The sequence below is a fragment of the Urocitellus parryii genome, chromosome 11 (genome assembly GCF_045843805.1).
Source record: "Urocitellus parryii isolate mUroPar1 chromosome 11, mUroPar1.hap1, whole genome shotgun sequence".
NCBI classification, from domain to species: domain Eukaryota; kingdom Metazoa; phylum Chordata; class Mammalia; order Rodentia; family Sciuridae; genus Urocitellus; species Urocitellus parryii.
The window spans coordinates 98,324,447-98,351,334 of record NC_135541.1 but is presented as its reverse complement, the minus strand read 5'-3'; the positions used below and the strand labels follow the sequence as shown (position 1 = coordinate 98,351,334).

The 26,888-nt window shown below is 34.9% G+C and overlaps 1 protein-coding gene across 9 annotated transcripts in view; it reads right to left on the bottom strand.

The window, feature by feature from the left end:
* LOC144249227 (E3 ubiquitin-protein ligase TTC3-like) overlaps positions 1–26,888 on the bottom strand; it is an 88,090-nt gene that overhangs the window by 59,213 nt on the left and 1,989 nt on the right. For 2 of the 9 annotated variants that reach the window (XM_077791493.1, XM_077791491.1), the window contains exons 2-9: positions 24,264–24,418; positions 23,748–23,790; positions 23,280–23,430; positions 22,535–22,619; positions 20,942–20,995; positions 19,876–19,996; positions 18,758–18,909; positions 16,336–16,466 (exon numbers count right to left, since the gene is read on the bottom strand). In XM_077791493.1, coding sequence (XP_077647619.1) covers positions 22,565–22,619; positions 23,280–23,430; positions 23,748–23,790; positions 24,264–24,407 — 393 coding nt within the window. In that variant the 5' untranslated portion in view covers positions 24,408–24,418 and the 3' untranslated portion in view covers positions 16,336–16,466; positions 18,758–18,909; positions 19,876–19,996; positions 20,942–20,995; positions 22,535–22,564. Of the gene's footprint in view, positions 1–3,718; positions 3,841–8,983; positions 9,056–13,973; positions 15,780–16,335; positions 16,467–18,757; positions 18,910–19,875; positions 19,997–20,941; positions 20,996–22,534; positions 22,620–23,279; positions 23,431–23,747; positions 23,791–24,263; positions 24,419–26,888 lie in introns of those variants that run through there. The other 7 variants (XM_077791492.1, XM_077791494.1, XM_077791489.1 and 4 more) reach the window with 7 other exon arrangements.

Genomic DNA, 26,888 nt, shown 5'->3' with positions numbered 1-26,888 from the left:
TTGTTTTTATAGTCTACTGTTTCTATTTATTTTGAGGAATAGTATTTTCTCTTCTTTTATGTATTTAGAGTAAAAGACATTGTCTATGAAAACTTGTAGATAATATGAGGTGCCACATACTTTTGAATTCTTCCAAATAGGGTTCAAATTATCTTTTGCAGACAATCAGTCCAGGAGAAGTGTGGCATTGGGGAGAGAGATTTATGGGATTTTCATAAGGGCACTCACACAATTCTATTTGTGAAGGCTCTACCCTTATAACCAAATCACATCACAAAGTCCCCACCTACAAATACCAATTGTATTGAGGATTAGGACATGTTTTGGGAGACACAAACATGCAGCCTATGACAGGTACCAAGAATTATATCATAAATTACACTAGTATCTCAGGGTATGAAAGGTTTCAAAACTGACTTTCACTAGTTAAGAGGACTGGATAATTTCCACATCTTCTTTATTTCTAACATGCAGACCTTTATCACAAAGATAGCACTGCCTCTAATTTTGCTAATTTTTCAATTTTTATCTTCCTTGCCTAGCTCAATTCTACTCAACTTCTCATCTTCTGATGTCTGCTTAAAATACAATAGATGTCTTTAGTAGAAATCTAGACAAAATGTACACTCAACTCTGGTTATTTTCTTTTCTAGGATATTGACCAGTAATTCTTCATTGTCTTGTTACCTAATTTTGTGTTAATTTGAATGTTTTTGTCCCCTCCTCCTATTGTTCTTAGAGAATAGGTCTGAATTAGGTAGTCTATCAGTAAAGGAAGATAAATTCTAATTAGTATTTTTTCAAGTAATGTTTTAAATTAAATTATCATACTTAGCATGATTAATTTTTACAAAGTGAATACACTTGTATAACCACATCAGAAAATAAAATGTTTCCTACACTTGAGAAATTCCCCTCATAATTTCTGTGTCCCTATCCACCAAGGTAACCACTGTCCTGACTTTTAATACTATAGATTAGTTTTGCCTGTTTTTGAAATTTTTAGCTCAGGGCAAAATATGATTAAGAGAAAACCTGACACTCTCAAGGTAACTCTTTATATCAGGAGAGACAGATACAAAGGCAGAAAGCAGAATAGAATTGATCTGAGAATTATGGCTGGGAAAGTACTGGAAGGTATTACTAGGATGCAGAATGGACTAGAATCATAAATATAACAAACCTATTATATTTTTTAGAAAATTGACCTGTCAAATAATACATAAGTCTGGACTAAACAAGTCTATAAGCACCCCCAAACAGAATCCTCATACAACATGAAGTGTGCTGAAAGTTGTTTTCCAATTAGCTTATTTCCTCCTAATGTTCATTTTAGATGTAGCCAAAGAGGATAAATGAACAGAAACAATATGCTGCAATAGAATCAGAAACTATGAAGAAGAGGGGACTAGTAGCAAAGGAGAAAAATTTGATTTCATTTAAGGAACATTTCCCACAACAACACACACACACACACACACACACACACACACACACACACACAATATCTATCTACTGGGATTTGAGACATAATAATGTTCCAGAAACTATATTGCAGCCCCCATCCTTCTTCTTCCCACATAGTAATACTTATTGTAGATCTTGTCTTTGTATTACCACTATGTAGTATTCTCTTGAATGGATGGAAAATCATTTTTTGGAGCTCATTGTTTTTCTAGACCTAAAGATGCCAATTCCAAACTGCATATGGAAAACAGTGCAGGTCATCTGGGGATCCTAGAGTCTGAACTCAGAATGTCAGCTACAATTGATTGGATTCATTTGGAAAGTGTTTAGTATGTCATAAGTGTAGAAAGAGCAGAGGAATATTCTGTGACCAGAGGAGTTGAATGTAGTATATCAGGAGAAATAAATATTGTTCTTAACAAAATTTACATCCCAGTTTTTGTAGCCCTTTAGAATTCAGATGGGGCCATATTCCTCGATTCGTCCAGTGGCATATAGACGTGAGTGATATATACCTAAAAAGTTTGATATTTTCTCCCTTGTTGAGGTGACCCAGTAAGCTCCTTTGATATAGTTGAAATATGTTGTATATTTGTAAAACAGCTAAGTCTCTATCAGCATGAGTCTCTAAAGAACTCCACAAAGTACAATTTTCTATTTTTTTAAGACACTGAAATTTTGAAATTATATGTCACTGAAGTGCTACTTAGCCTATCATTTCTAGTACAGAGATGTTATAAAATATCTCTCATGGCTATTTCCCAAAGCTTACTTATCCAAGACATTTGTGACCCAATCATCTCCTTGGCATGGGAGGTCTGGAATGAGGTGAAAGTGAAAGCATATGGAATATGGATATCTTTCAAAGTAAGGGGAGATGAAACTATCTTTATTCACAGTTTATACCTCCTGAGAAATTGGCCAATAAAATACAAAGTGAATTAGAGGAAGAAAAAAAAATGTACTCATCACCAGGCAGCAAAATTCTGCCTTTTTAAGGATCTGAAATAGAGAAATAGCTCATCAAAGCACAGTCAGTATCCTAAGGTTACCTGGTTTGTCTTCCTATACTGTATGATACTTAAAGTTTTTTAAAATGTTTCCCAAATGGTTGTTGCTTTTCCAAGTTCTAATTTTCTGAAAGTTCAGACATAGTCTAAAGGATCAGAATTAGGATTTTTTACCTTAAATCATCTACTTTACCTCCATAACTTATTTCCTTATTTATTGTCATTGTCATCATACATATATAAGTTCCATTGTGGCCTCACTGCAAGATAGCATGGCAGAGTAAAACTACAGTCTGTACCTACCTTGTCAGGGTTTGGATCCAGGTTCTATCACTTTTCACTCTAAGGGGGGAATTTGGGACCATCTGCTGCCTTAGTTCCATCATCTGTAATATCAGTTGAATATCAATAGCTGCCTCATACAGTTGCTATGAGAACGACTTGAGATCAATGTCAGGCCCGTGTTCAGTGCTCTATAAATACAGCTACTCCACGTCAGCTTGGATCTTATCTATATTGTTCACTAACTTATCTCCAGTTGCCTGTACATGGTTTTATGTGTGGCACCAGAAAATGGCCCAGAGATAAAAATGACTAAACCTACTTATCAATCTAAAAGTAAACACTTTTGTCCAGAAAGTTGAGAATAACTTCAGATATGTGTGAAGAGTCCTGAAAAACATAAATTTATTCATAGGACTTTACAGTAACGCCTTCAATAGCCTTTAATAATGTACTATAAATCAGCTATTTCGGGATAATTTTCTTGGTTCATCTTTGCAAGAATACTTCACCATTAAGTCTGAAAAAATAAATTTAGTACACCACCTATTACCTGGTAATGTAAGTAGTACAATATAAATATTTGTTTGGAAGGCTATGATTGAGGCATTAGAACAACCCATCATCCTGATGCATAATAACTGATAATGATTCCTGCTACCTATTATGCCACTGAAATATCAATGCATTGTTTGAATAAGGCTTTTGGAGCCAAGTACAGAATGTTCATAGCCCACTTTGTGTACTGCTTTTTTTTTTCTCTGACCAGACAAAATATTGAAAGCAGATCTCACTCACACCCATGCAAATATGCACATCTGTGTTATTGATCCATGGATAATGCAACAATATAAAAGATACAAAATTTGTTTTATGCTAATACAAGTTAAATACAGATCCGTCCATTATCCAGTATTGAATTATGCATTATACAAAGCAATCACACCCTGTTTCACCTCTTCTGTGTTACCATCATTTTATTGTTACTCTCAACTCAAAAAGCGGATGATGAAAGAAACAATGACAGAGAATATCAAATCATCTGAATTCCACTGCTCATTTTAAACTCTTGAGACTTAGCCTGAGGGAAAAAAAGATGAAAAATCAAGAACTAAATTCAAATAAAGTTTCAAGTTTTTCCTGGCTTCAATTTATCTGGGTTATGCAAACCACCATTAGCACAAACAATTAAGAGTTCCTCAATTGAGAATTCTGCTTATTTGATATAACATTTAAGATTTCTCAGTCTTTAAATTCTTAAATCTACACTATTGCTCATGGAGGGGGAAAGAACACAAACTATTCTGTGGAAAAACTCCAGGCTTCGCTGGAAGACAAATTCCAAATGAAAAATATCATTTTCTCAATACTTCTAGTAGCTTCAAGGAAAGGTGTAATTATGAATGAGGCCTAATGTAAATATTGTATAAAATTTCTTAGCTGCATACAAGAGTAGCCTACAGAACACAGTATTATAATGGGCACATCCTTTCTGAAGAAAGAGGTTCATGTTAATTCAAAAGGTCCCTAAACACTACTGGGAGTCATAATTACAGGTTTTGAGGCAGCTTTTCCAGTAAGATCTGCAAGCTTTAGTAGATTTTCACCAAACACACAAAGGTATCTTTCTTTCTCGTATGTACTGAGAATTTATAAAAATTACATCAAAGTTGGCCTCAGGGAAGACCTTGTCACAAAAAAAAATTTCTCTCCTAGCTTTAATTTATTTCTAAAAAAATAGAAGTTTTGAAAAGTATTGAAATGGAATTTATAACTCAGTAAGATGACATCTTGTTAGTCAGAACAGGAGCAATTAGAGGATTTTCTTTTCCATACAACTGGTATCTCCTCAATATATCTCTAAAGTCCTGAAAGCTCCCCTTTCCTGTGGATATGATTATTCTAAGTAATCAGAAACCAATAATTAATTGATGCTTCTTCTGCTCCATCCTACACCAGCATTCATTCTCCTGCATATAAACAGCAAACGAACAAATAAAGCAAAGTATATATATATATATTATCAGGTTTAAAAAATAGTGACATTAACCCAGGAGTAGCTTATGTGGGACTCTATCATTTATAAGGTTCATATGTGCAGTTAAAGTCTGATAACTTATGCCTAAGTGGTGAATAAACCCCTCACTCCAAGAAAAAAATTCTCCTATGAAGAATACTTAACAAAATAAAATTCACAAAATAAATAGTGACAATATAAGCACTTTAGTTAAGTATAAATTTAGTTGAATGTATTATGATTTTGCATTGACATGTTGGTTAAAAAGTTTTCAATATGTTTAGTTTTCCTATGTGGAAACTATATAATATATTATGATATAATATCTGAATATAGAATAGGGATTTTCAATAAAGGATAAAAGTAACAGTGGGAGGGTGAAGAGTTAGGGGGGAAAGATGGCAATAGGGAGGGTGGATATGAACAAAGAAAGATAAATGCATATATGGAAATAACATGCTGAAACACATTAATTTATACAGAAAATGGGTATTAAAAATTATAATTAAAAAAAATTATACAATACTCTGGCTTATTCCTGAAAAAAAAGTCCCTCATATCTCTTAAATTAAAAAAGAAAATGTTTGGTTGCAATAATTCTTAACCTTATTTGTTCCTTAGTAAAATTGATTTGGCTTTCATTCTTTCACTCAGACATTCAATAAACAATAATAATCACCCAAATGGGGCAAGTATTCTACGGGAAATAATCTAGTCCAGAATCTTCCTTAATTGTTATGATTGTTATAAAAGTTTTAAAGCATTCAAAACTATATAATGAATACTATAATAAAAACATAAATTAATTTCAATAGCAGTTAATATTTTGCCATTTTTTGTCAGAAATTGCTTTACCAAAGCATTCAGAAAGAAACTATAGATACCATGTGGTTCTAACCCTAAATAGCTTTAGAAATGTTGCAGTAAAAAAAATGAAGACATTTTCAATCCAAAAACAATAAAATTGTGACATAAAATTTATGGTATTTCCTTAATGTTATTGCATGTAAAACTTCATATTCATGTCCTCCAATAGTAATCAAAATGCTTCTGCAATTCCTTTTCCAAATCAGGATTAAATATAAGATCCATTTGTAATATTTCTTATAGAAATTTAAAAATCAAAACATAACATGCATGCAGATTAGTAAACAAATTGTAAATAGGGAGCCAGTGAATTAACAGCAACTGAGCTCAGTTAACAGTGACTATTGTGGAGAAATAGAGGAACTGCACAGAAGTATGGTATCCATGTCTGTTGCCTCCAATTAATATCCCAACAATCCTCCCCAAATTTAACTACTATCTTGCCTTTCAACAACAAATTGATGTTTCATATTTATTCTTCAAAAGTATCTTGGCTTTCCTTGCTACTTTGAGTAAATATGTACATTTAAGAAATAATTCTTTCTTTCTTTGTATTGATCATACAAAAAAGTAGAAATTTTTAGTGGTACTATGTATGTAGATCAACTTGAGACAGATGGACTCTAAAAAATTTTGACTCTTCCCTAGTCAATAACCATACTGAAAACTTCCATTTATTCAGGGTTTTTTTTTTTTTGTAAAATAACATAGTGCTTTGTGTTGAATTTTACCTATCTTTTCTTAGATTTATCTTAGATAAAGGATTATTTTTACATTAATGGAGAGGTTGGTATTGTTTCATTTTCTAGTTATGTTTTGCTGCTACATAAAAACTCAAAATTATTTTTATAATTATCTGAAATTTAGAAGCTCTGCTATATTCATTTACTTATTCAAATAGCATATATATATAGATTCTTTTGAATTTTTAATCACACACTAATAACTTACTATTGAGCATTTGTTATCTTTCTTTTTAATTTTTAAAATTTTTATTTTGTTTTTATTTGTTTGCTTGTTTGTTTTGCACTGACTATAACCACCAGTATAATTTTAAAAGAATGTAATGATGGTAGATTTTTTTTCATATTGATTTCAGATAATGCATTCAAAATTTATCATTAATTATATGATCTGTATGTATTCTGCAAGTATATGTTATCAGATTAATTTTACTCTTTGCTATATGATTTTTTGTTTGTTCGTTTGTTTTGGTACTAGGAATTGAACCCAGGGTGCTTTGTCATTGAACTACATCCCCACACATTTTTGTTTATTTCTAATTTTGCCTAGAGCCTTGCTAAATTGGAGGCTGGCTTTTGAACTTGCTACACTCCTGCCTCAGCCTCCAGAGCTTCTGGGATTACAGGTGTGCACAATTGTGTCTGGCTGATTTTATAGGTGTTGAAATTTAGCAAATATTTTTTTCTACAACTATTAGGATGATAAAAATAATTTTCCTTCTCTGTTCTGTTAATGCAGTAATTATTTTTAAGTATATTAAAACCTTAAAATAACTTACATTCCTCAAATAAACCCAAGTTGTTTTTTTTTTTTTTTAATCTGTCATCCTTTATCCACATTTCTTGGTTCAATTTGCTAATATAGTGTTTTGTATTTTTGTATCTGTGGTCATGGACAGACTGATCTTTACTATTTCTTTATGATGGATTACATGACATACTTTGTAATTTTTGTATCTGTGGTCATGGACAGACTGATCTTTACTATTTCTTTATGATGGATTACATGACATACTTTGTAATTGAGGACACACCAAGTTCATAATATAAGATGGAAACTTCTCACTTTTTTCCTATTCTCTGAAAAACTTGTTGAAATTTTGAAAACATTTATTCCTAGTGAGGAAACATCTGGACCCCACGAGGATATCACTGTACTCTTCTTGGTTTCCATTGTTTCTCTTAGGGGGTTAACTTTCAGTTTTATTGTTGTTCCTTTATTTATAGTATGTGAATTTGTTCTCTGGCTATCTTCAATATCTTCTCTTTGACTTTGGGCATCAGTGTATCTTGCAAACTCATCACTAGACTGTTTGCCTTCCAGCCAACTGGAAAGTGAAAAGACTGTGAAGGACTCTATGTGGGAGGATTAGTAGAAAACAATATGCACCACTTCTACTCATGGTCTGTTGGGCTCCATAAAAGCTCGAGGCCAAAGAAAAGGGGAACATGAGTTTGAGGGAGTTGATGTCACAGATTCAAAAAAGGGCCCCATCAGAGGAAGTGACATTTAAGGAAATGACAATCAGGGAAACAGTGAATCACAGAAAACTCTTGGGGGATAACTTTTCATGGAAAAGAGTAGTATTAATCCTAAGGAACATAAAAGTTGGGGTTGTTTTAGAAATGACAATAAAGCAAGTGGTGGCTGAAATACAGTAACAAGGAGAGAGACTGTATAAAAGGTCAAAGAGATCGGTGAATAGTCTGACCACTTTTTCCTTTTTTTATACTTCAAATACATGTTAATGGCATAATATATTTCTAAGTATAATGTGAATTCAATAGAGATTTTTAATGACCTAAGTTTTAAAAAGATAACTAATGCTGCTGTGGTAAAAATAAAATATAGCTGTGTAGGAGTGAAAGCAGAGCCCACATAGCAAGCTCTTTAGCATTCCTGGAAGGAGAGGATTCTTGCAAGCACTCTAGCTCAGTTGTGGTGAAATACTGAAAAGGAGGTACAGTTGGTATTGTCTGGTTCTATTCATTCTCCATCACTTCAGGAAATCCTTTGGACTTCACTCCAGAAAAGATCCAGAGTCTTACCACCGCTCACCGCATTGAACCCTCATACCCTGGTCCTTGCTCGTGTCCTCTGGAGTCATGGTATCCTCCTCACAGCTCTCCTGCATTCCCCTTGCCTCCCTAGGGTGGATTCTCTAATAGCAGCCAGAAGCCATTTTAAACCACAGATTACGATTTCCTCTATTCAAAATCCTCTAGCAGTTCAAATATCATTCAGAGCAAAAGCACCAGTCAGGAGAAGCATCCATGTGGTTCCCGAGAACTTTTCTGTTCTGATCCCTTTATCATCCCATCTGGCTTCTTGTTGCTCCTCTGCCATGGCAGTCATGCTCCCAGCTTAGTGTTTACACTCTTTCCTCTGTTTGGGATGCTTTTCTCATTGATCTTGCATCCCTGCCTTTCTCCTGCCTTTACTGCAGGATTGCATTCTCTGGGAGGACTGTGTGAGCCGAACTGTTGAGGGAAGCAACTGGCCCCACCTCACCAGGTTTTCCATGCACTTACTTCATTGCATGCTTCACATTCTCTTATTTTCTATAATTTATTTTCTAAAATGTATGTCTTTTTACCTGTTTCCTCCACACCCCCATGCTGAATTGAAAGTTGGTATCTTTGTTTTGTTCATTGAGATCTTCCAGTATCTATATAGAGACCAACACAGGAAGGCAGCCAATAAATGAAACTGACCAATTTAATGAATGAAGGCAGGGAGCTAGAAGACAGTATGAAGGAAACTAATTTCCTCTTTGAGGATGTAGAATTTTATTACAGATAAGAAAACCAAATAAGGAGTAGAGAAGGGTGCTCCATAAGGATCCTGTGGGATAGTATTGGCCAAAGTGCTTTACAGTCGGTACTTAGTCAAGAAACTCAGGAAACCAAGTTTTGGTGTCAAAATAAATATTTTAATTTGAGCTTGTACAATAGTTGAAAAAGAAGGCAGTGTAGCCAAGAAAATTAACTTGTGGGTGGTGAAGAGAGCCACGCTGAAGTCTTCGTCTAGATACTTCATTTACGGTTTTATTGTTTGTTTGCTTGCTTTGCTTGCTTATTTTGTTTGTTTGTTTGTTTGTTTAATCTTCATTTTTTACTTGTCTGCCCAGTTTAGTCTGATTTCAAACTCTCAGTTACCATACATAACATAAAGTAAGAGCAAGGTTGAACATATAGATTATCTCTCTCACTTTTTAGAAGCATAAACATGTAAAAATAATCCCTGGGAACTTTTGAGAGGTTGTGATTCAAAGGAATACTCCATATGCTCAAGGGGAGAATTATTCCCACTTATGTAGGAACAATGAGTATGCCCATTGCTGATGCCTAGCTGCCATCTTTTGTTGTGAATCCATGGAAGGTAAAAGAATTGAGAAAGATTTTATCAAAATGACTAAACCAGAAAGGAGCAAGAACAAAGAGAAAGGGCCCAGATTAAATATCACCCCATGAATCTGGCTCATTCTGTGGCTGTGGGCTTTTTAGAAGCAGACCTTTTTCAGTTCTTTTTTATGGGCATCTTTCCCACCCTACTTCTATCCTTCTTTCATTCCTCCCCTTTTAGTTTCCCCATTTCATCGATAATCCAATCCAAGTACAAAAATACCATGAATGTTAGATCCTTCAACTGAGCACAATGGGTTTCACATCCTTGGAGTATTCACTCAGGAACTCTTTTTGCACTAAAACCCCCTAAGTTTGAAATCTTTATTTTTCACTTACAAAATGTTTCCATCAAAATAATAGGATGTCTTTTCTTTCTACCTCCTTTTGTGATAAAACACAGTGGAAAGAAGGACAATTAGTAACTCTGAGCAAGTTGCTCATATTTTATTTGAAATTTGGAATAGCATAAGTAACTAAAAGCTTATCTTCCTAACATTATAGAAAGAGTTCACAACTTTTCCTCATCTATTCATCCTTAATATTTATTACTGACCAATCAATATAGTTAATATAAATTTGCCATTGGGAAAGATATATATGATCAAACATGTACAATCATATTTTTAATATTCACAACTGCAAAATGAATTTATGGCTATGACAAAACTTCAATTACAAGTTTACATAACATACAGAAATATATACTAAAATTAATTCCCTTTTGAGAATATTTTTCCTGCAAAGAGAATTTTTACATGATATAATTTTCACCCCTATGAAATATTAATCAATTGCATCTGACAACTTTCTTCAACAATCCATCTATCAGGTACCATTGAAAATGGTTCTGCTATAGTGTTAATGCAGCTTGTCCCCTTCAAAACCTATGGCTGCTGTTCTAGAGGAGATGGAAGGTAGGGTCTTTGAGAGGTGACTGGGTGTTGAGATGGACTATGCCTTTCTTTCAGGAATGTGTTACTTCTTATGATAGCGAGTGAGGTCTCACTCTCTGGGGACTGGGTTTGTTACCATAAAGGCAGGCTGTTACAAAGTGAGGCTGCCCTTGTCTCTCATCCCCTCTCCTATGCCTGTTTGCCCTCCCACTTTTCCACCATGAGATGAAGCACAAGTTTCCTGGCAGTTGTTATTGTGCTCCCAAACTTTCTAGCCTCCAGAACCATGAACCAAATAAAGCTCTGTTCTGTATAAATTAACCAGTCTCAGGTATTCTGTAAAGCAATAGAGCATAGACTCATACATATTCATATAATGGTTATCCTTTCAATTTCTTAAAAAATGTTTTGCTATTTTTGGTTATTTTGTAATACTGCAATGTAATCAGTTATCTGAGAGAGTGGGGTGAAATAGGAAAGTCAGAACAGCCATGAGATTCAATCATTCCTTAGAAACACATTAATCAAGACCCACTTCTAAGCTAAGATTAAAGAAGCTGAAAATGTTTTACATACCAACTTTGAATTTTTCTTTACACCAACTTGAAGGCAGGAAATGTAAGCAGGACAAAAAAGGAATCCAAAATACCATATAACGAGCAGCTTTACATCCTGGTAATCACCATTCTCATTTCTCACAGGGGACCTCTGAAACTTGGGCCACCTTCCTTCTCAAAATACATGGTATCCTATGATGGAACTAAACTCTTGCCCCACACTTCTGTCTGCACAGCATCTCCAAGGAGATGTTCTTGCTCCTTCATCACTGTGCATATTTTATACAAAATAACCTTTCTGGCAAGCACTCAGATTTATCACTTCCGAAAATTTTACACTGTCTTGGTAACTTTTAACAAGTTATCTTTTGAGGGGGGGTGGGGGACTAGGGATTGAACCCAGAGGCATTTTACCATTGAGTAATATCCCAATCCTTATAAGTTATTTATTTTGAGATAAGAATTGCTGAGGCTGACTTTGAACTTGTGATCTTCCTGCCTTGTCCTTCCCTGTTGCTGCTGGTATTATAGGAGCGTTCCACTGCATTCAGGGAGTTAAGTGTTGTTCTAAAGATTTTTTTTCTCGTTTCTATTTATGTGCAACTATAATGATATAACAACTTTAAAGACTGAAATCACAAGATTCACAAGAACTTGATCAAAAACTTTCAGCTTTCTCACTTTTTGCCCCACACCCAACCCAAGAACAACTAGAAAAAGACAAATATATGCCTTAACTAATCATATAGAATGTCCTGCTTCTAGGTAGCCTACCTGTAGCTTTCCCATGCCAACTACCTACAGTTAGGTACCTGAAGCCTATCTTATTTCTTTTCTTTGTATTGAATCCTATATAACATTAGGATTCATTTTGACAAAATTATGAAAGCATGAACATAATTTGCTCTAATTTATTTCCCAGTATTTCCCCATTCCCTCTCCTCCTCCCTCCCCTGTTCTCTCTACTAATCTTTCTGTTATGTACTTATAGTGTTTTTTTTTTTAAATTAGTGTCTTTTGGATATGATAATGAGATTCATTGTGGTATATTAATATATGAACACAGGAAAGTTAGGTCAGATTCATTCCACTGTTCTATCCCTTTCCCAACCCTCCTTCCTCCCCTTTAATCCCCTTTCTTTCCTCTGTCAATCTTTCTTCTATATTTTTTTTATCCCTGACCACCTAATTTTGGAGTAGCTTCTACATATCAGAGAAAACATTTGACCTTTGACTTTTGGGGACTGCTATAGCCTTTTTTATTTTGTCACTATAAAGCTCTTCTATCCTCTGTGTGTCTTTGAGTCTCTGTCAAACACAAGAGACTATGGCTGCTCCCTTGCAATAGCAAACTCTGAATAACCAGCTTTTGTAATTATTTGGGGGTAGTCCTTGCTTATTTCCGTAGGTAATAACATTAAGAAATGCAGATCATGAGAGACTATGATAAAATTTGAAAGAATAATTTTACTCAGCGAATTTTGCACAACTTCCTAGGCCTGATACAATCAAAAATTTCAGAGTTCCTTAGCTCTATTTTGAGGAAAGTTGTTGTTTACCTGTGTACACGAGTGGTCTATGTGGATGCAACTCAGGATGATCTGCCTTAATAAACTGAGGCCAGACCAATAAAGATGACGAAAAAAAGCTCATAGGAATCAAATAGTCTTTTTTAAAGTAACCAAATTACAGCTAATACAACTAGAATTGAAATGTACCAAGGATGCCTTTAAGCACGGTACAAAGGCAAGTAGGAAAAAGACCTCAGCTGGTGAAGAAATAAAGGTATCTATTCTTAATGTGGCAGAAGTTGGTGAAATATGCAACTCCTGAAGCAATACAAAGCAAAGAAGGAATCATTTTAAGATAAGAGAACAAAACTAATGGATATTCTCAGCAAGCCTAAAAAGCTGTGTTACTGCAATAGTGCAGAGATAATGGTGTCTACCTCTACAATTCTTTTCAATGATTGTTTTGCCAATATACAGTGTAAAAGAAACAAAGACTAATAATTGCTTGTCAGTATTGATGAAGCATGACTGGCATCATGAGAGAGAAGAGCTGGGGTAAGGTAGATGCCAATTCCCAGCTATAGCAGATACTGACAGGCTGTGCTATGTCCACAGGAAGTACTGAGAATGGAAGGAACATTTGAAGGTCAAGTTAAATAAGATGTTTACATCTTTCCAGTTAACAAAACACATTTCAAAGGCCAAGGATTTGAGTCATTGAGAAAATTTTAAAAGGTACAAAATGATGCAAGAAGTAACATTAAGAGAGCTCTATGTGCCAGGCTCCATTATAGGTGGCTGAGAGAAAGCTTCACTGTAGAATCTCATAAACCAAATTTGTCAGCTATTAAGTGTTTTACTATATGGGTGAAAAATAAAGTGCTATACTATACATTCCTCAATGCTATGTAATACAAAATACTCAAACACATTTGTTTGTTTGGTTTTAGGAAATGGGATTGAAATCTGAGGCACTTTACCACTGTTCTACATTACCAGCCCTTTTTATTTTTATTTTGAGTCAGGGTCTTGCTAAGTTGCCAAGGCTGGCCTTGAACTTGCCATCCTCTTTCCTTAGCCTCCCAAGTTGCTGAGATTACAGAAATGTGCCACATAACTCAACTCAAATTTATGTAACTAAAAGTGTCAAAACAACAACAAACTGTTGCGACCCCTTGCCCGCAAGGAAGACGCAACTCAGGAATCTTCTTTCAGCAGTTTATTCAGGCCCTTGATATTCCTTCTAATGACTCCCGGATGCCCCTCCCAGCCTTAATAAAGCATCTCAAGCCCCAATGCGAAGCTGCCACGTGGAACTTTCTCATAGGGTGTTGAGAAACCATGCGCCAACTCTCCCAAATAAGGAGTTGTTTGTCACAAACCACAGCGGAGCCAGCGCCATCTTGTAATGGCGACCAAAATCTGCAAAAGCAGCAGAAGCGGCTCACCACAACAAACCCCACTAAATACACATTGAGTTCCTGCTGCATGTTTAGAGATCTAAAGAAAACATGGAGCTGGAAGAACTCAGTGTAGGGTGAGGAAAATTAGATAATGTTGCCTGTAGAATTTTTTAAAATATGAGCAAAAAAATAAAATAAAACGAATACAGAGATAAGATAGGATATTTCTGGGAAAGACCCTTACCATATGCAAAAAAGCCATCAAACATATTTTAGAGAAAATGTAAATTCAAGAGTGATTTTAATTTAGCTTTTTTTAAAAAAATTATCTTTTTAGTTGTAGATGGACACAATCTTTATTTATTTATTTTTATGTGATGCTAAGGTCCAAACCCAGTGCCTCATGCATGTAAGGCAAGTGCTCTACCACTGAGCTACATTCCCCGCCCTAATTTAGCTTTTTTAAAAGGAGATTATGTCAAGATTGGTCAGCAGATCAGATATGGTCCCACTGGGCCCTCCTTATCAGTGGTTCTACATCCTGGACTCAAACCAAAAAAAAAAAAAAAAAAAAGAAAAAGAAAAATAATTAAATCTGTACTAAACAAGAACAGACTTTTTTGGTCATTATTAGCTAAACAATGCAGTTTAGGTAATAACAATAATATAGTAACAACCACTTACACTATATTAAGTATTGTATATATTGATCTGGGGGCTGAGGTATACTCAGGGGTAGAGTACTTGCCTAGCATGCTCAAGGCCCTAGGTTCAATCCCCAACACCAAAATCAAAAACAAAACAAACAAACACAAATAACAGCAGTTACATATATTTTTGTGTTAAGAAGAATCTGTCCATATTTTATATTATATGTAATTATAATATTTTGGAAATCCTAGCTTTGGTTTTAAATTAAAATCTAGTAAGATTGATAAGTAACATTAAAACATATTATATTATTTTTCTAATATATTAAAATATATTAGAAAAACTTACCATATTTATACACTTAATAACACATAAGAGTTACGTAAGTGTTCAGAAAGGTGGTGTTTACTCATCCAGTAAACTAACATATCTAAAAAGAAGCTGAGGGAAGGGAAGGTGAAGTCAGGGGAGGGAGCAGGTAGGTGGACTCCATGTAGGACCCACACAGGTACATATTCCAGCTTCCATATTAAGGGATGGGTTCAAGGGAATTTATATTACTTCAAATTCATGAGCGGATGAGGACCAAGCATAAACCAAGTAGGAGGTCACATTCTTCACAGGATTATAATCAAGCAAATTCTCTGCAGTAGAGTTTAAAAATACTTCAAAACACTTGAGTCTGTAAAGAGAATAAATATTATTCAAAAATCCCTTTAAAAGTGATGACAAGGGCTGGGGCTGTAGCTCAGTGGTAGAGCGCCTGCCTTGCATGTGGGCGAAGGCAGAAAGACAAGAGTGACTCATCAGAGACACAGGGGAAGCAGACCAGCACCCAGAGCTTCCGCAAGAGGGTCCCAGCTGGAAGTGTGTCTGGGACGGTGACTCTGGCCATCGAGAGGAAACCCAAGGAGAGGAAGACATCTTCACAGCGTAAAGACACTGAAGATGACAGTGAACTCAGGAGCAGCTGCAATGAAGGTGCAAAGCCGTGACCTCTGGGGAGTGACATCAGTGGAACTTGGAACTCAGTGAAAGTTAGGAGCAGGTAAGAGGAAGAGTACATTCGGGTGTTAATTGGGGACATTTTTTTTAAACAGAACATAAACAAGTTTGTACATGTGACTGAGTTTGACATATTTTCAGAATCCTCAGGGTGGGATGTCTACAGATGTAACCCAGCCATTCAGGCTGTCTGCAGGAGTGAGAAGATGTAGGGAGAAACCAACTGGCCAGGAAGAGAGCACAGAGCAATGCTGTCCCAAACGAACAGAATGTAAGCCACAAAAAAAGTCATACACATGGTTTGAAATTTTCTAATAGTCACATAAAAAAATAAGAATAAAGAGGTGAAAGAAATTACACCAATACATTTGATACAATCCAAAATATCCAAAAAGATAGCAAGACACCTACAAAAGCTAGGGAAGATCACTCATAAAAAAAAAAAAAAAAAAAAAAAAAAAAAAAACTTGGTTAGGATTAAGACTAAATGACACACAAGAAAAAAAAAACATAGTACTCACTGTTTCAGAAGATGGTCTCTGTAAACTGTCAGCTTGTACCCAAATGCTCTCTGTCACAAATGCTATGTGTTCTGCTTCAAGTATAAAGGGAGAGACAAGAAACAGGGCCCATTTTTCAAGTCATCAATGGACTGCAGAGAGGGAGAGAAACATAGAGGATTCAGTGTCACTTCAAACCACAACTGCCACTTATCTCAGCATGCCTGACATACCCGCCCCTCTGCAATTCCAGGTAAGATCTACCTAAGGTTATCTGATGCTCTTCTGCAGACATTAACCCTGTGCTTCTTGTTTAACCGTGACTGTTCAAACAGCCCCAAAGCCCTCTGAGACTCTTGACAGCTTTAAAGTCTCTGGATACTTGTTTTCACACAATTAATTCTGACCACCATTGCATACAGATTAGCACATAGTTTTCCAAATCACATTTGAGGCACATTTAAGAATGAGGAGGTCTGGAAGAGCCTGCCTGGCTACTGCTGTCTTAAGACCTGGTCCTTCATTCCCAGGGGCACCAGGCCTGGCAGCACAAGGCAGCTGTCCTTTGTGCTTGCATTACTCATACTGAAGTAAATTGTTCTTTCCTCTGAGACCTGGGAAGTGCATAATCTTTCTGAAACTCACAAAACAGTCAAACCCAGGGCTGAGGGTATAGCTCAGTGGTACAGCACTTGCCTAACAGGCATGAGGCCCTGAGTTTGAAGCCCAGCATTGCAAAAAAATAAAATAAAACAAATACAGAGATAAGATAGGATATTTCTGGGAAAGACCCTTACCATATGCAAAAAAACCATCAAACATATTTTAGAGAAAATGTAAATTCAAGAGTGATTTTAATTCAGCTTTTTTTTTTTTTAAAGAGAGAGTGAGAGAGGAAGGAGAGAGAGAGAGAATTTTTTTAATATTTATTTTTTAGTTCTCGGCGGACACAACATCTTTGTTGCTATGTGGTGCTGAGGATAGAACCCGGGCCGCACGCATGCCAGGTGAGCACGCTACCGCTTGAGCCACATCCCCAGCCCAATTTAACTTTTTTTTTAAAAAAAATTATCTTTTTAGTTGTAGATGGACACAATCTTTATTTATTTATTTTTATGTGATGCTAAGGTCCAAACCCAGTGCTTCATGCATGTAAGGCAAGTGCTCTACCACTGAGCTACATTCCCCGCCCTAATTTAGCTTTTTTAAAAGGAGATTATAGTCAAGATTGGTCAGCAGATCAGATATGGTCCCACTGGGCCCTCCTTATCAGTGGTTCTACATCCTGGACTCAAACCAAAAAAAAAAAAAGAAAAAGAAAAATAATTAAATCTGTACTAAACAAGAACAGACTTTTTTTTGGTCATTATTAGCTAAACAATGCAGTTTAGGTAATAACAATCATATAGTAACAACCACTTACACGATATTAGGTATTATATATATTGATCTGGGGGCTGAGGATGTACTCAGGGGTAGAGTACTTGCCTAGCATGCATAAGGTCCTGGGTTCAATCCCCAATACCACCAAAAATAAATAAATAAATTAAAAGATTTGAATATAAGGAAGATTTTTTGCATAATAGGCAAATACCACATCCCTTTATATAAGGGATTTGAGCATCTCTGGATTTTAGTGCCTTGTTTTTGGTGGGCTAATGCCTTTTTAAATTAATTTGCTGTTCTTTAGGAAGCATTTAAAAAAAAAAGAAAAAACTCTTTAAAAAGGGTTTTTTAGCCTACCCAAAACAAGACACATATTGGGGTGGGGACGAAAATCCAAGGCTTCTGGGGGGAGCCTTATCACCACCACCACCACCAGCCACAAAAAGGCTCCAAACCCCAACAGAGGAGCCATATCTCAGCAAAACTAACAGTGTAAAACATATGCACAGCACGTAACAGAATCCCTGAAAGCATCAAATCGCCCAGGGCTCAAGGGGTAGGCAAGAGCAGAAAAAATTAGTTGATTTAGTTAACAGAGGCCCAATAACATCATGAAAATGTTCCGAAGTAAAACTGCCTAAAAAATTAAAACATTTACATCTCAAATTTCATGTATGTTAAAAATTTTACTCTAAACTCTAAAGAATATATTTTAAATAAATCAAGTCTAGAAGCTCCTGCAGTAGTAAAATCTACTCTGTAATTATATTTCATTTTATTTTTCTCAACCAGGTTTCCTAAGGTGGCCACTGGATGTAATGAACATCCCCCCTTGGGTTCAGGTGGTACTTGGGTGGTACTCATTGTGTACATTCCTAGGAAGAACTGAGAGAACCTGTTCAGTGTGTATACTATATTTTTTAACTTAGGGTGTCCTTTATTTACTACCGGTACAATTTCATTCCACCTTAAGCCTTCCATTGTATTTGGCATTCCTTAGCACTGTGCAACATGCTTATCACCGCTCATCCAAAATGAATAACATATAGTGACTTACATGGTCTCCACACAGGGATGTAATCGTGATATTACAGAACTGTACTCATGTTGAAAAAGAAAGTGGCCAGAAGATATATATTTTAATGGCATCACAGTAATCTTGCAGGACAGAAAGTGGTTTACTACACCATATATTGCAGATGTCAAATTCTTAATTAAAATAAAAAAGTTTAAAATTAATATTTGTGCCCTGATTTTTAATGAATCAACACTGCTATACAGAAAAGGTAAAAATGGATATGAGAAGACAAGAAATGAATTAATGTTTTAAACTGCTAGATGTTAAGAATATTTAAGTGTTGGCTAAAACTCAATTTACAAAGAAAGATTATTTAAGTCAATAGACAAATCTTCCCTCTTCACAATGGAGATTGCAGATTATGGATTATCATCAACTAAAGAGTCAAAACATTTTCTGTGTCAAGATTCCTATAAAATATACTCTAAAAAATTTACTGCTAATATTCAAATGCTTTAAAGAAAATCATTTCAGGGCTGGGGACATAGCTTAGTGGCGGAGGACTTGGCCAGCATGCATAAGGCCCTGGATTCAATCCCCAGCACCAGAAAAAAAAAGAAAGAAAGGAAGGAAGGAAGAAAAACATTTCAGAAAACTGGAGAAATATGTAAGGCTATTTCTCCATACATAAAAGAATAGCAGATTTATCAAGAAAATGAAAATCAGAATTTTACCTTCTGTTATTTTCTCATATGAATAAAAAGACATGGGTCCAGTTGTGAGCTTTTTATTTGAGTATTACATATTATAACTTATGACAACTATTAGATAGGATTTTTAAAGTATGATGCCACAATAATCTGAATGGTAAAAAACAGGATAAAACTAACTATAAGGTTTAAGTTCTCTTATTCAAGTTATACTCCAGGTATGGATAATATGTCAAAATATACTCTGTCACTATTAAAAAGAATAAAAATAAATAAAGGAAATAAAAAAATAAAGTTCTTTTATTTCATATACAGAAGAAAAACACTATAAAGAAAAACATTTTTTAAATGCTGCTAGAATAAATGAAAAATCATATAATTATATATTCCATTTCCCAAATAATACCTTTAAAAACTGAGTTAACAATTTAAAGAACTTATACTTACATTCAGTGAAGAAAATACTTAACATAGACCAACAATTGTCGATTAATCCTAATTTAGGTAGAATTGTTGTATCGCCTGTGTATTTTACCCAATTTAAAGCTTCTTCCATTGCCAAAATTTTCTGTTTCAAAAAGAGGAAAGAAGAATGATACTCAAGTATTCTGTGGCAATATATATTTATCTTAATCAGTATTTCAAACCTTTATACAAAACTTATGTATTTTCATTACTGCATCACACAATAGAGGATAACTGGACTACAACATACAAGTTAACAGAAACTGTGGACTCACGTGTTCCATCTTTGGGTGACCTCCGGCTACCCTGAGTTCAAAATGCTTTTGTAATGATTACAGACCTGAAAGTTGAGGTGTACAACCTGGTCAAAGGCTATCCTTTGCAGTATGAGAGTACAAATTTACAAGGTAGAAAAGAAGTCTCAAATCTCAATTAGACTAGGACTTCCCTCTTTACCCTAAGGTTAAAGGTATAGATTAAAGTTCTCCACAGGGACTACATATTTTACATAGTCTGTGGCAAAAAGAATTATTATGAGATAATCAAGACTATGGCTAGGCAAATGGATGCTCAGAGCATTGATTCTCAGGAAGGGTCAAGAGTTAACAGAAATGTTTGTTCTTTTAATGTATGAAATAACCTCAGAAATTAAATAGCTGAATTGCCACTGCTGGTATAAGGCTTAAAGGAAACATGAAGACATTTCTATCACCAGTACCATTAAAATTTGGTTTATCACTGCATCTGAGGATTACCTAGTAATTATACAGTAAAAATATTCATACTGGGGACCTAATAATTTCATTTGGGGGAATATATGCTAGGAAAACAATCTAAAAGACAAGAAAAAAACTTGTAACATATATGGGTAAAAAAATGTAATGAAACAAACCTGCAAAATGAGATTACACTGAGTAAAATATAGAAACCATACTACCAAATATTACATATAACTTTGAATATATGGTCTCAATACATGGGAAAATGGGCAGTGATGTGACTGCCATTTATTCAGTGGGTGAGCTGGGTTTCCACATTTAACACTTACATTTTCTATTTTATAACCAATTCTCAATAAGCCTTCGATAAGGAATGAATCATTCTGCAAAATAAAAAAAAAAGAACAAAAAAGCATTTTTTCCTTATTCCTGGATTTTGTAATAGGAAAAAAAAAAATCTCCATTTTAGGAATAGTCTTGTGTTGCATAACGACATTTTCCATCAATGATGAGCCAAATGGGACATTGGTACCAAAGATTATAACAGAGTTTAAGATTATTATTACCTAATGACATTGTAGCTATGGTGACATCCTACATACCACAATAAAATGTACTGTTCACAAGCTTATGTGATGCTGATATAAAACTTACTGCCCTACCAATTATATTAAAGAATAGTACAGATAATTATATATATGTATAACACTTGATAATGATATTAAACAACTACATTACTGGTTTATGTAACTGTTATTTTAGAGTGTACTGCTACTTATTGAAATAAAAAAAAAAAAAACAAACTTCACTGTAAAGTATCATGCCATATGTCAGCAGCAGTCACAACTTGTGTTCACTTTGTCTCTTAATTGCATTAAGAGGTCACATCCAGTGACTAATCTACACCATCTGGGTCTGTATAAGTATACTATATGATACTAAGACAACAAAACCAATTGATGGTGCATTCCTCAGAATGTACCCAATCATTAAATAATGTTTAACTGTATTACATAGTAGTATATTTTCCACAAGCACTTACATGATCAATTTACCCCTTAAGAGCTCTAAAACAAGAATTCATCAAAAGTCTTCCACAAGGCTCTAGTAATAAACTGATTTTGTGTAAATTTTAGATGTGTAGATTTTTAAAGTTCATTAAACCTAGGTTTTCTAACAGGGCACATTGGCTGGTTTGTTACTGTAATGAGTTATCAGCAGAAATAAACACCAGAATGCTTTCTAAATTTAAGTTCGCAGTCAGAATAAAAACAAGTATAACACCTGGCTCCATAACCAACTGAAATAAGAAAAATTATCAAATGGCTTTTTAAAAGAGAGAGGAGGTCAAGGCAGAAGGATCATGAGTTCAAAGCCAGCCTCAGCAAAAGCGAGGTACTAAGTAACTCAGTGAAACCCTGTCTCTAAATAAAATACAAAACAGGCTGGGGATGTAGCTCAGTGGTTGAGTGCCCCTGAGTTCAGTCTCCCACCCCCAAAGGAGAGAGAGAGAGAGAATCACCATAGTACAAAGACACCACCTCAAATCTATCCTGATAAATTTTATCCCAAAGGCAAAGTATTTGTCAATAGTGGTATGTTTTTATGTCAAAAGACGGAGTTTGTTTACTTTTAGAACCTGTGATTAAGGTTTCTATGAACCAGGGCCCCCTTTCATTTGTGACAAATTCTAATTTCTCTCCTTTAATATCAAGAAGCTGTCCTGGTCCATTATGGCATGGCAGAACCAGGACATTGGTCATCAACGTTATCACTTCCATACCATGCACACTCTGACAGCAGAATAATCTCAGGTAAAGAAAACTGAAAAGCTTATCTGTTAACTGCTATAAACTGGTCACACAGTTTATAGCAGTTAACAGTTAACAACTGACACTCTATATTTACATTCTACCACTTACCGCAACTTTCTTTGCCAAATCCACAATATCTTACATCAACTCAAGATATTGTAATTTCTTCAAACTCATCTCAGAGGCACGAGAACTGTTTAAAGACAAATTTATTTTGGGAAAGATTACATTCTCATATATACAAATTCACTGAATTTTATGCTTATATTACACGCTGACAAAAACATTCAGTTCTTTTCTCCACTCTAGGTAACATAAATAAGGAATTTATTAAATGGACCAAACCATATATCCTCTCTCTCTCAGTTCTATACCACTGACATTTATAAAAGTATTTTAATTTTTCCTGACTTAACTTCAAGTCTACCATCTAATACTATTCAGAATTATTTCATTATAATGTTATAAATTTTCTTTCATATTCAAATTCCAAGAAATTACTTTTTCTACCTGTTAAACAAAAGCAAAACTGAACAGCATATAAGAATGAAGAGTAAGCCAAGTGTGGTGGCATATGCCTAAAATCCTAGCTATTCCAGATGGTGAGGCAGGAGGATTTCAAGTTTAAGGCGGGCTGAAACTTTGTTTAGCTAGACTGCATCTCAAAATAATTTTTTTAAAAAAGGGTCGAAGGTGTAGCTTGTCAAGCACGGGGGAGACCCTGAGTTCAACCCACAGTATCACCAAAAAAAAAAGAATGAGGTATAAGCCTTCCATTGTATTTGGCATTCCTTAGCACTGTGCAACATGCTTATCACCGCTCATCCAAAATGAATAACATATAGTGACTTACATGGTCTCCACACAGGGATGTAATCGTGATATTACAGAACTGTACTGATATTGAAAAAGAAGTGGCCAGAAGATATATATTTTAATGGCATCACAGTAATCTTGCAGGACAGAAAGTGGTTTACTACACCGTATATTGCAGATGTCAAATTCTTAATTAAAATAAAAAAGTTTAAAATTAATATTTGTGCCCTGATTTTTAATGAATCAACACTGCTATACAGAAAAGGTAAAAATGGATATGAGAAGACAAGAAATGAATTAATGTTTTTTAAACTGCTAGATGTTAAGAATATTTAAGTGTTGGCTAAAACTCAATTTACAAAGAAAGATTTTGGTTTCCAGGAAAAACAATAGTAAGAATCTATTTTTAAGAAGACATATAAATCTGATTTGTTGATATGACTAGATAAATCACCTCCATTTGTGGTCCATCAATAAATTAACGTTAATATGTCAACATGCTCACCTAAATGTTTCTCGCTTTGGGCATAATCTTTATACTTCATACCCTAAAAAAAAAAAAAGAAAATTATTTCGATTTGCAACTGGTAAAATACACAAGTATACTTTTTGATTAGCAGAACTAAACTGAAAAAAATCTAATGTACATTTACTTATATGCTTTGAATATATCTGTAGCCAGTGAGTCTTAATTTAAGGCCTTTTTCATGTTTCCTGAGTTTCTTTCTACAACTCTATTCAAGAGTTTTTCTAATTCTCAGAAATCCGCCTCATGTCTTCACTTATTCTCTGAAATCTATTCTTATTGTTGAGGCACAGCTTATTTCTACTGAATAATAACCTCTTCAAAAGCATGTGTTCCTTCTTATAAAAATCCATAGCCACACACACACACACACACACACACACACACACACACACACACACACATACACACACAAAATCTTTACTCTAATGCCCTAAATCAGAACGCCTTTAGGATATACCATGTTAAAAACAAAAATTTAACAAACCTACTTACCACTCCATCACAGTAAAGCTGGGTCACACGAACATAGTCATCAGTCTTATATTCAGGAGCAAAGACACAATCATCTTCGAAAGGGCTATCTTGCAACAATGCATAATCTGCCACAGTGAAGTCTCCATCAGTAAAATTGTCCATGGCACACAATCCTAAGGAAATAACAATCCAATTCAGTAATTAAATCATTTGAGATGACATGAGCAGCATTCTTCCTGGCTTCTATAGTATAACTGAAAAATACTTAAAACCTATGCTTCAAGGAACTCCAATCAGAACACTGATTTTTGTCCCCATTCTGTGATTCTCCCCCCATTCTCTCCCAAAACTTTATTTGCATAGCTTCACCATGATTGTTGCCATTTCCATATATCACATGTATTTTTACTAATATTTTCCTTTCATTGTACTCACTTGGCCTATGTGATAATGTCCATGATGTCATAGGTTTGATCCACAAGTTATGTTTTTCATACACATAAAATCCTAACTATTAAAAAATTTCAAGTGCTTATCCATGTACCATTTAAAATTATCTCATATGGTACTGTAGGAAAACAATGGCTTCCAAACTGCCAAATGCTAAAATCCCAAATCCTTCTCTTAACTTCTAGACCCTCTGTGCCAATTGCTATTGGATCTTAACCAAGATGTCCCATAAGTCCCTCAGTAAGTTTCAGTAAGTTGAAAAGCAAACAACTTTTTCCTCAAAAAAAAAAAAAAAAAAAAAAAGCAAATGAAACCAAGTTCTTTCCTCTTTCTATATGCTATTTATCAGTTAATTGCTCTACATGCCACATGGTTACTCAAACCAAAAATCTGGGGGTCAATCTAGACTCCCTATTTTCCTCAACATTTCTATCCAACTGACCACTAAGTCCTCAATTTCTTCTTCCCCAAGATCTAAATCTAGCACACACATACCTCTTCATGTCCAGTGCCACTGCCTTAGTTGTATCTTTACCTTTATTCCTCTCAAAAATGCATAAATGATCTCCTAACTGTGGTTTACTGTCAAACCTGGTATCCTCTAAAACACTGATCATATAATATTACAGCAGAAAATCATTCAACATCCATTCAACATCTTTCCTTCATTATCAGAATAAAGTCCAACCTCCTTACTATAAGCATAGGTTTCATGTGATCCTATTCCTGTTTCTATCTCCAGTCACTTCGTGACATATAACATGGAATCTAGTCATACCCAACTGCTCATCATTCCTAAACAAACCTTACTCTGTGACCACCTAGTGCCTACCAATCCTTGACACTCAATTCTAGGAAGCATTTTCCACAGTACCAAGTTTATTTTTGCACTTCTACTCTACAAGCCTAGAGCACCCTGCCCACTCCTGACACAGTTCTTACACTGTTTGACCACCACAGGTTCATTTCTGTAAGGTCACTATGGGTCCAGAGGATACACTGTGCAGTCTGCTTGCCACCTATACTATTATTTATTTAATATCTCCCTCCAGAATAACCCAGCCTTTTAAACAAATTTATTTTAACAGAAAATTGATAACATAAAGAAATACTATGTTTGATACAACAAAAGTTTTCTAATACAAGCTAAATATATTACTAAAATTAATCTTAAAATACACTTCTGATCACATCAGTTATGATGAACTAGATTCTGAAGGACACTACCAATGCAAGAAAAGCAGATCTTGGATTTCTTAAAAATACTTTTAAGTAATTTCAGCTCACGGAAATACATTTCAGGAGACCCTCTCCCCCCAAAAAGCAGCAAACTTTTAGACAGGAACTTGGCAACCAAAAGCAGTAAGTAGTAGGAAAGCAGATCTTGGACTTTTTAAAAATACTTTTAAGTACTTTCTGCTCACAGAAATATATTTCAGGAGACTCTCTCAAGACAGTGAACCCTAGACCGGAAGCAAAATGTCAGAACTGAAAAGTGGGTCAAATTAAACTCCTGTCTCCCAGCCAGAGCTAATACAAATGCTTTCAGAAAGAAAAGTAACTTCCAGTTAGGCTCTCAAGACTCTCACAAATTCCTACCAAATAGATCTTTAGAGTTTCTAAAAGGGGATCACCAAGCACTGGAAATAAGAAGCCACCATGAGGGGCAGACAACAGATGGGGGAAAAAAAGCAATAAATTTGGATCCCCTAAGGATAGAAACATTGAGATTTCCAGACACAGTCTGTGAATAACTACAAAATGAGCAAGTAACATGAGACTACAATGAATGAATGTGTATATATGAAAAATAACCAAGCTGAACTTTGAGAAATTAAAAATATAATTGTTAAAAGTGAAAAAAAAATGGGGGATTAGAGAGAAAATTAGGCACACCTAAGAGAAAAATGGCAAACTAGACCATAAGAAGGATGAAATTACCCAGCACTAAAAATTTTATTAAGGAGAAATAAGATGAAAAGTAGGATGGGGGGAAGAGTAAGTGATCTAGAAACAGTTACACATACATATAGCCAGTTAAAACTCCAGAAGGGGAGAACAGTCCAAATAAAAAAGAGGCAATATTTAAAGAATCCAAGGCTCCAGAATCTTCTAGATCTCATGAAAGACAACATTCAGAATGAACATCAAGTATCCAAAATTGAATAAAAAAATTAATTTCCATCTAAACTT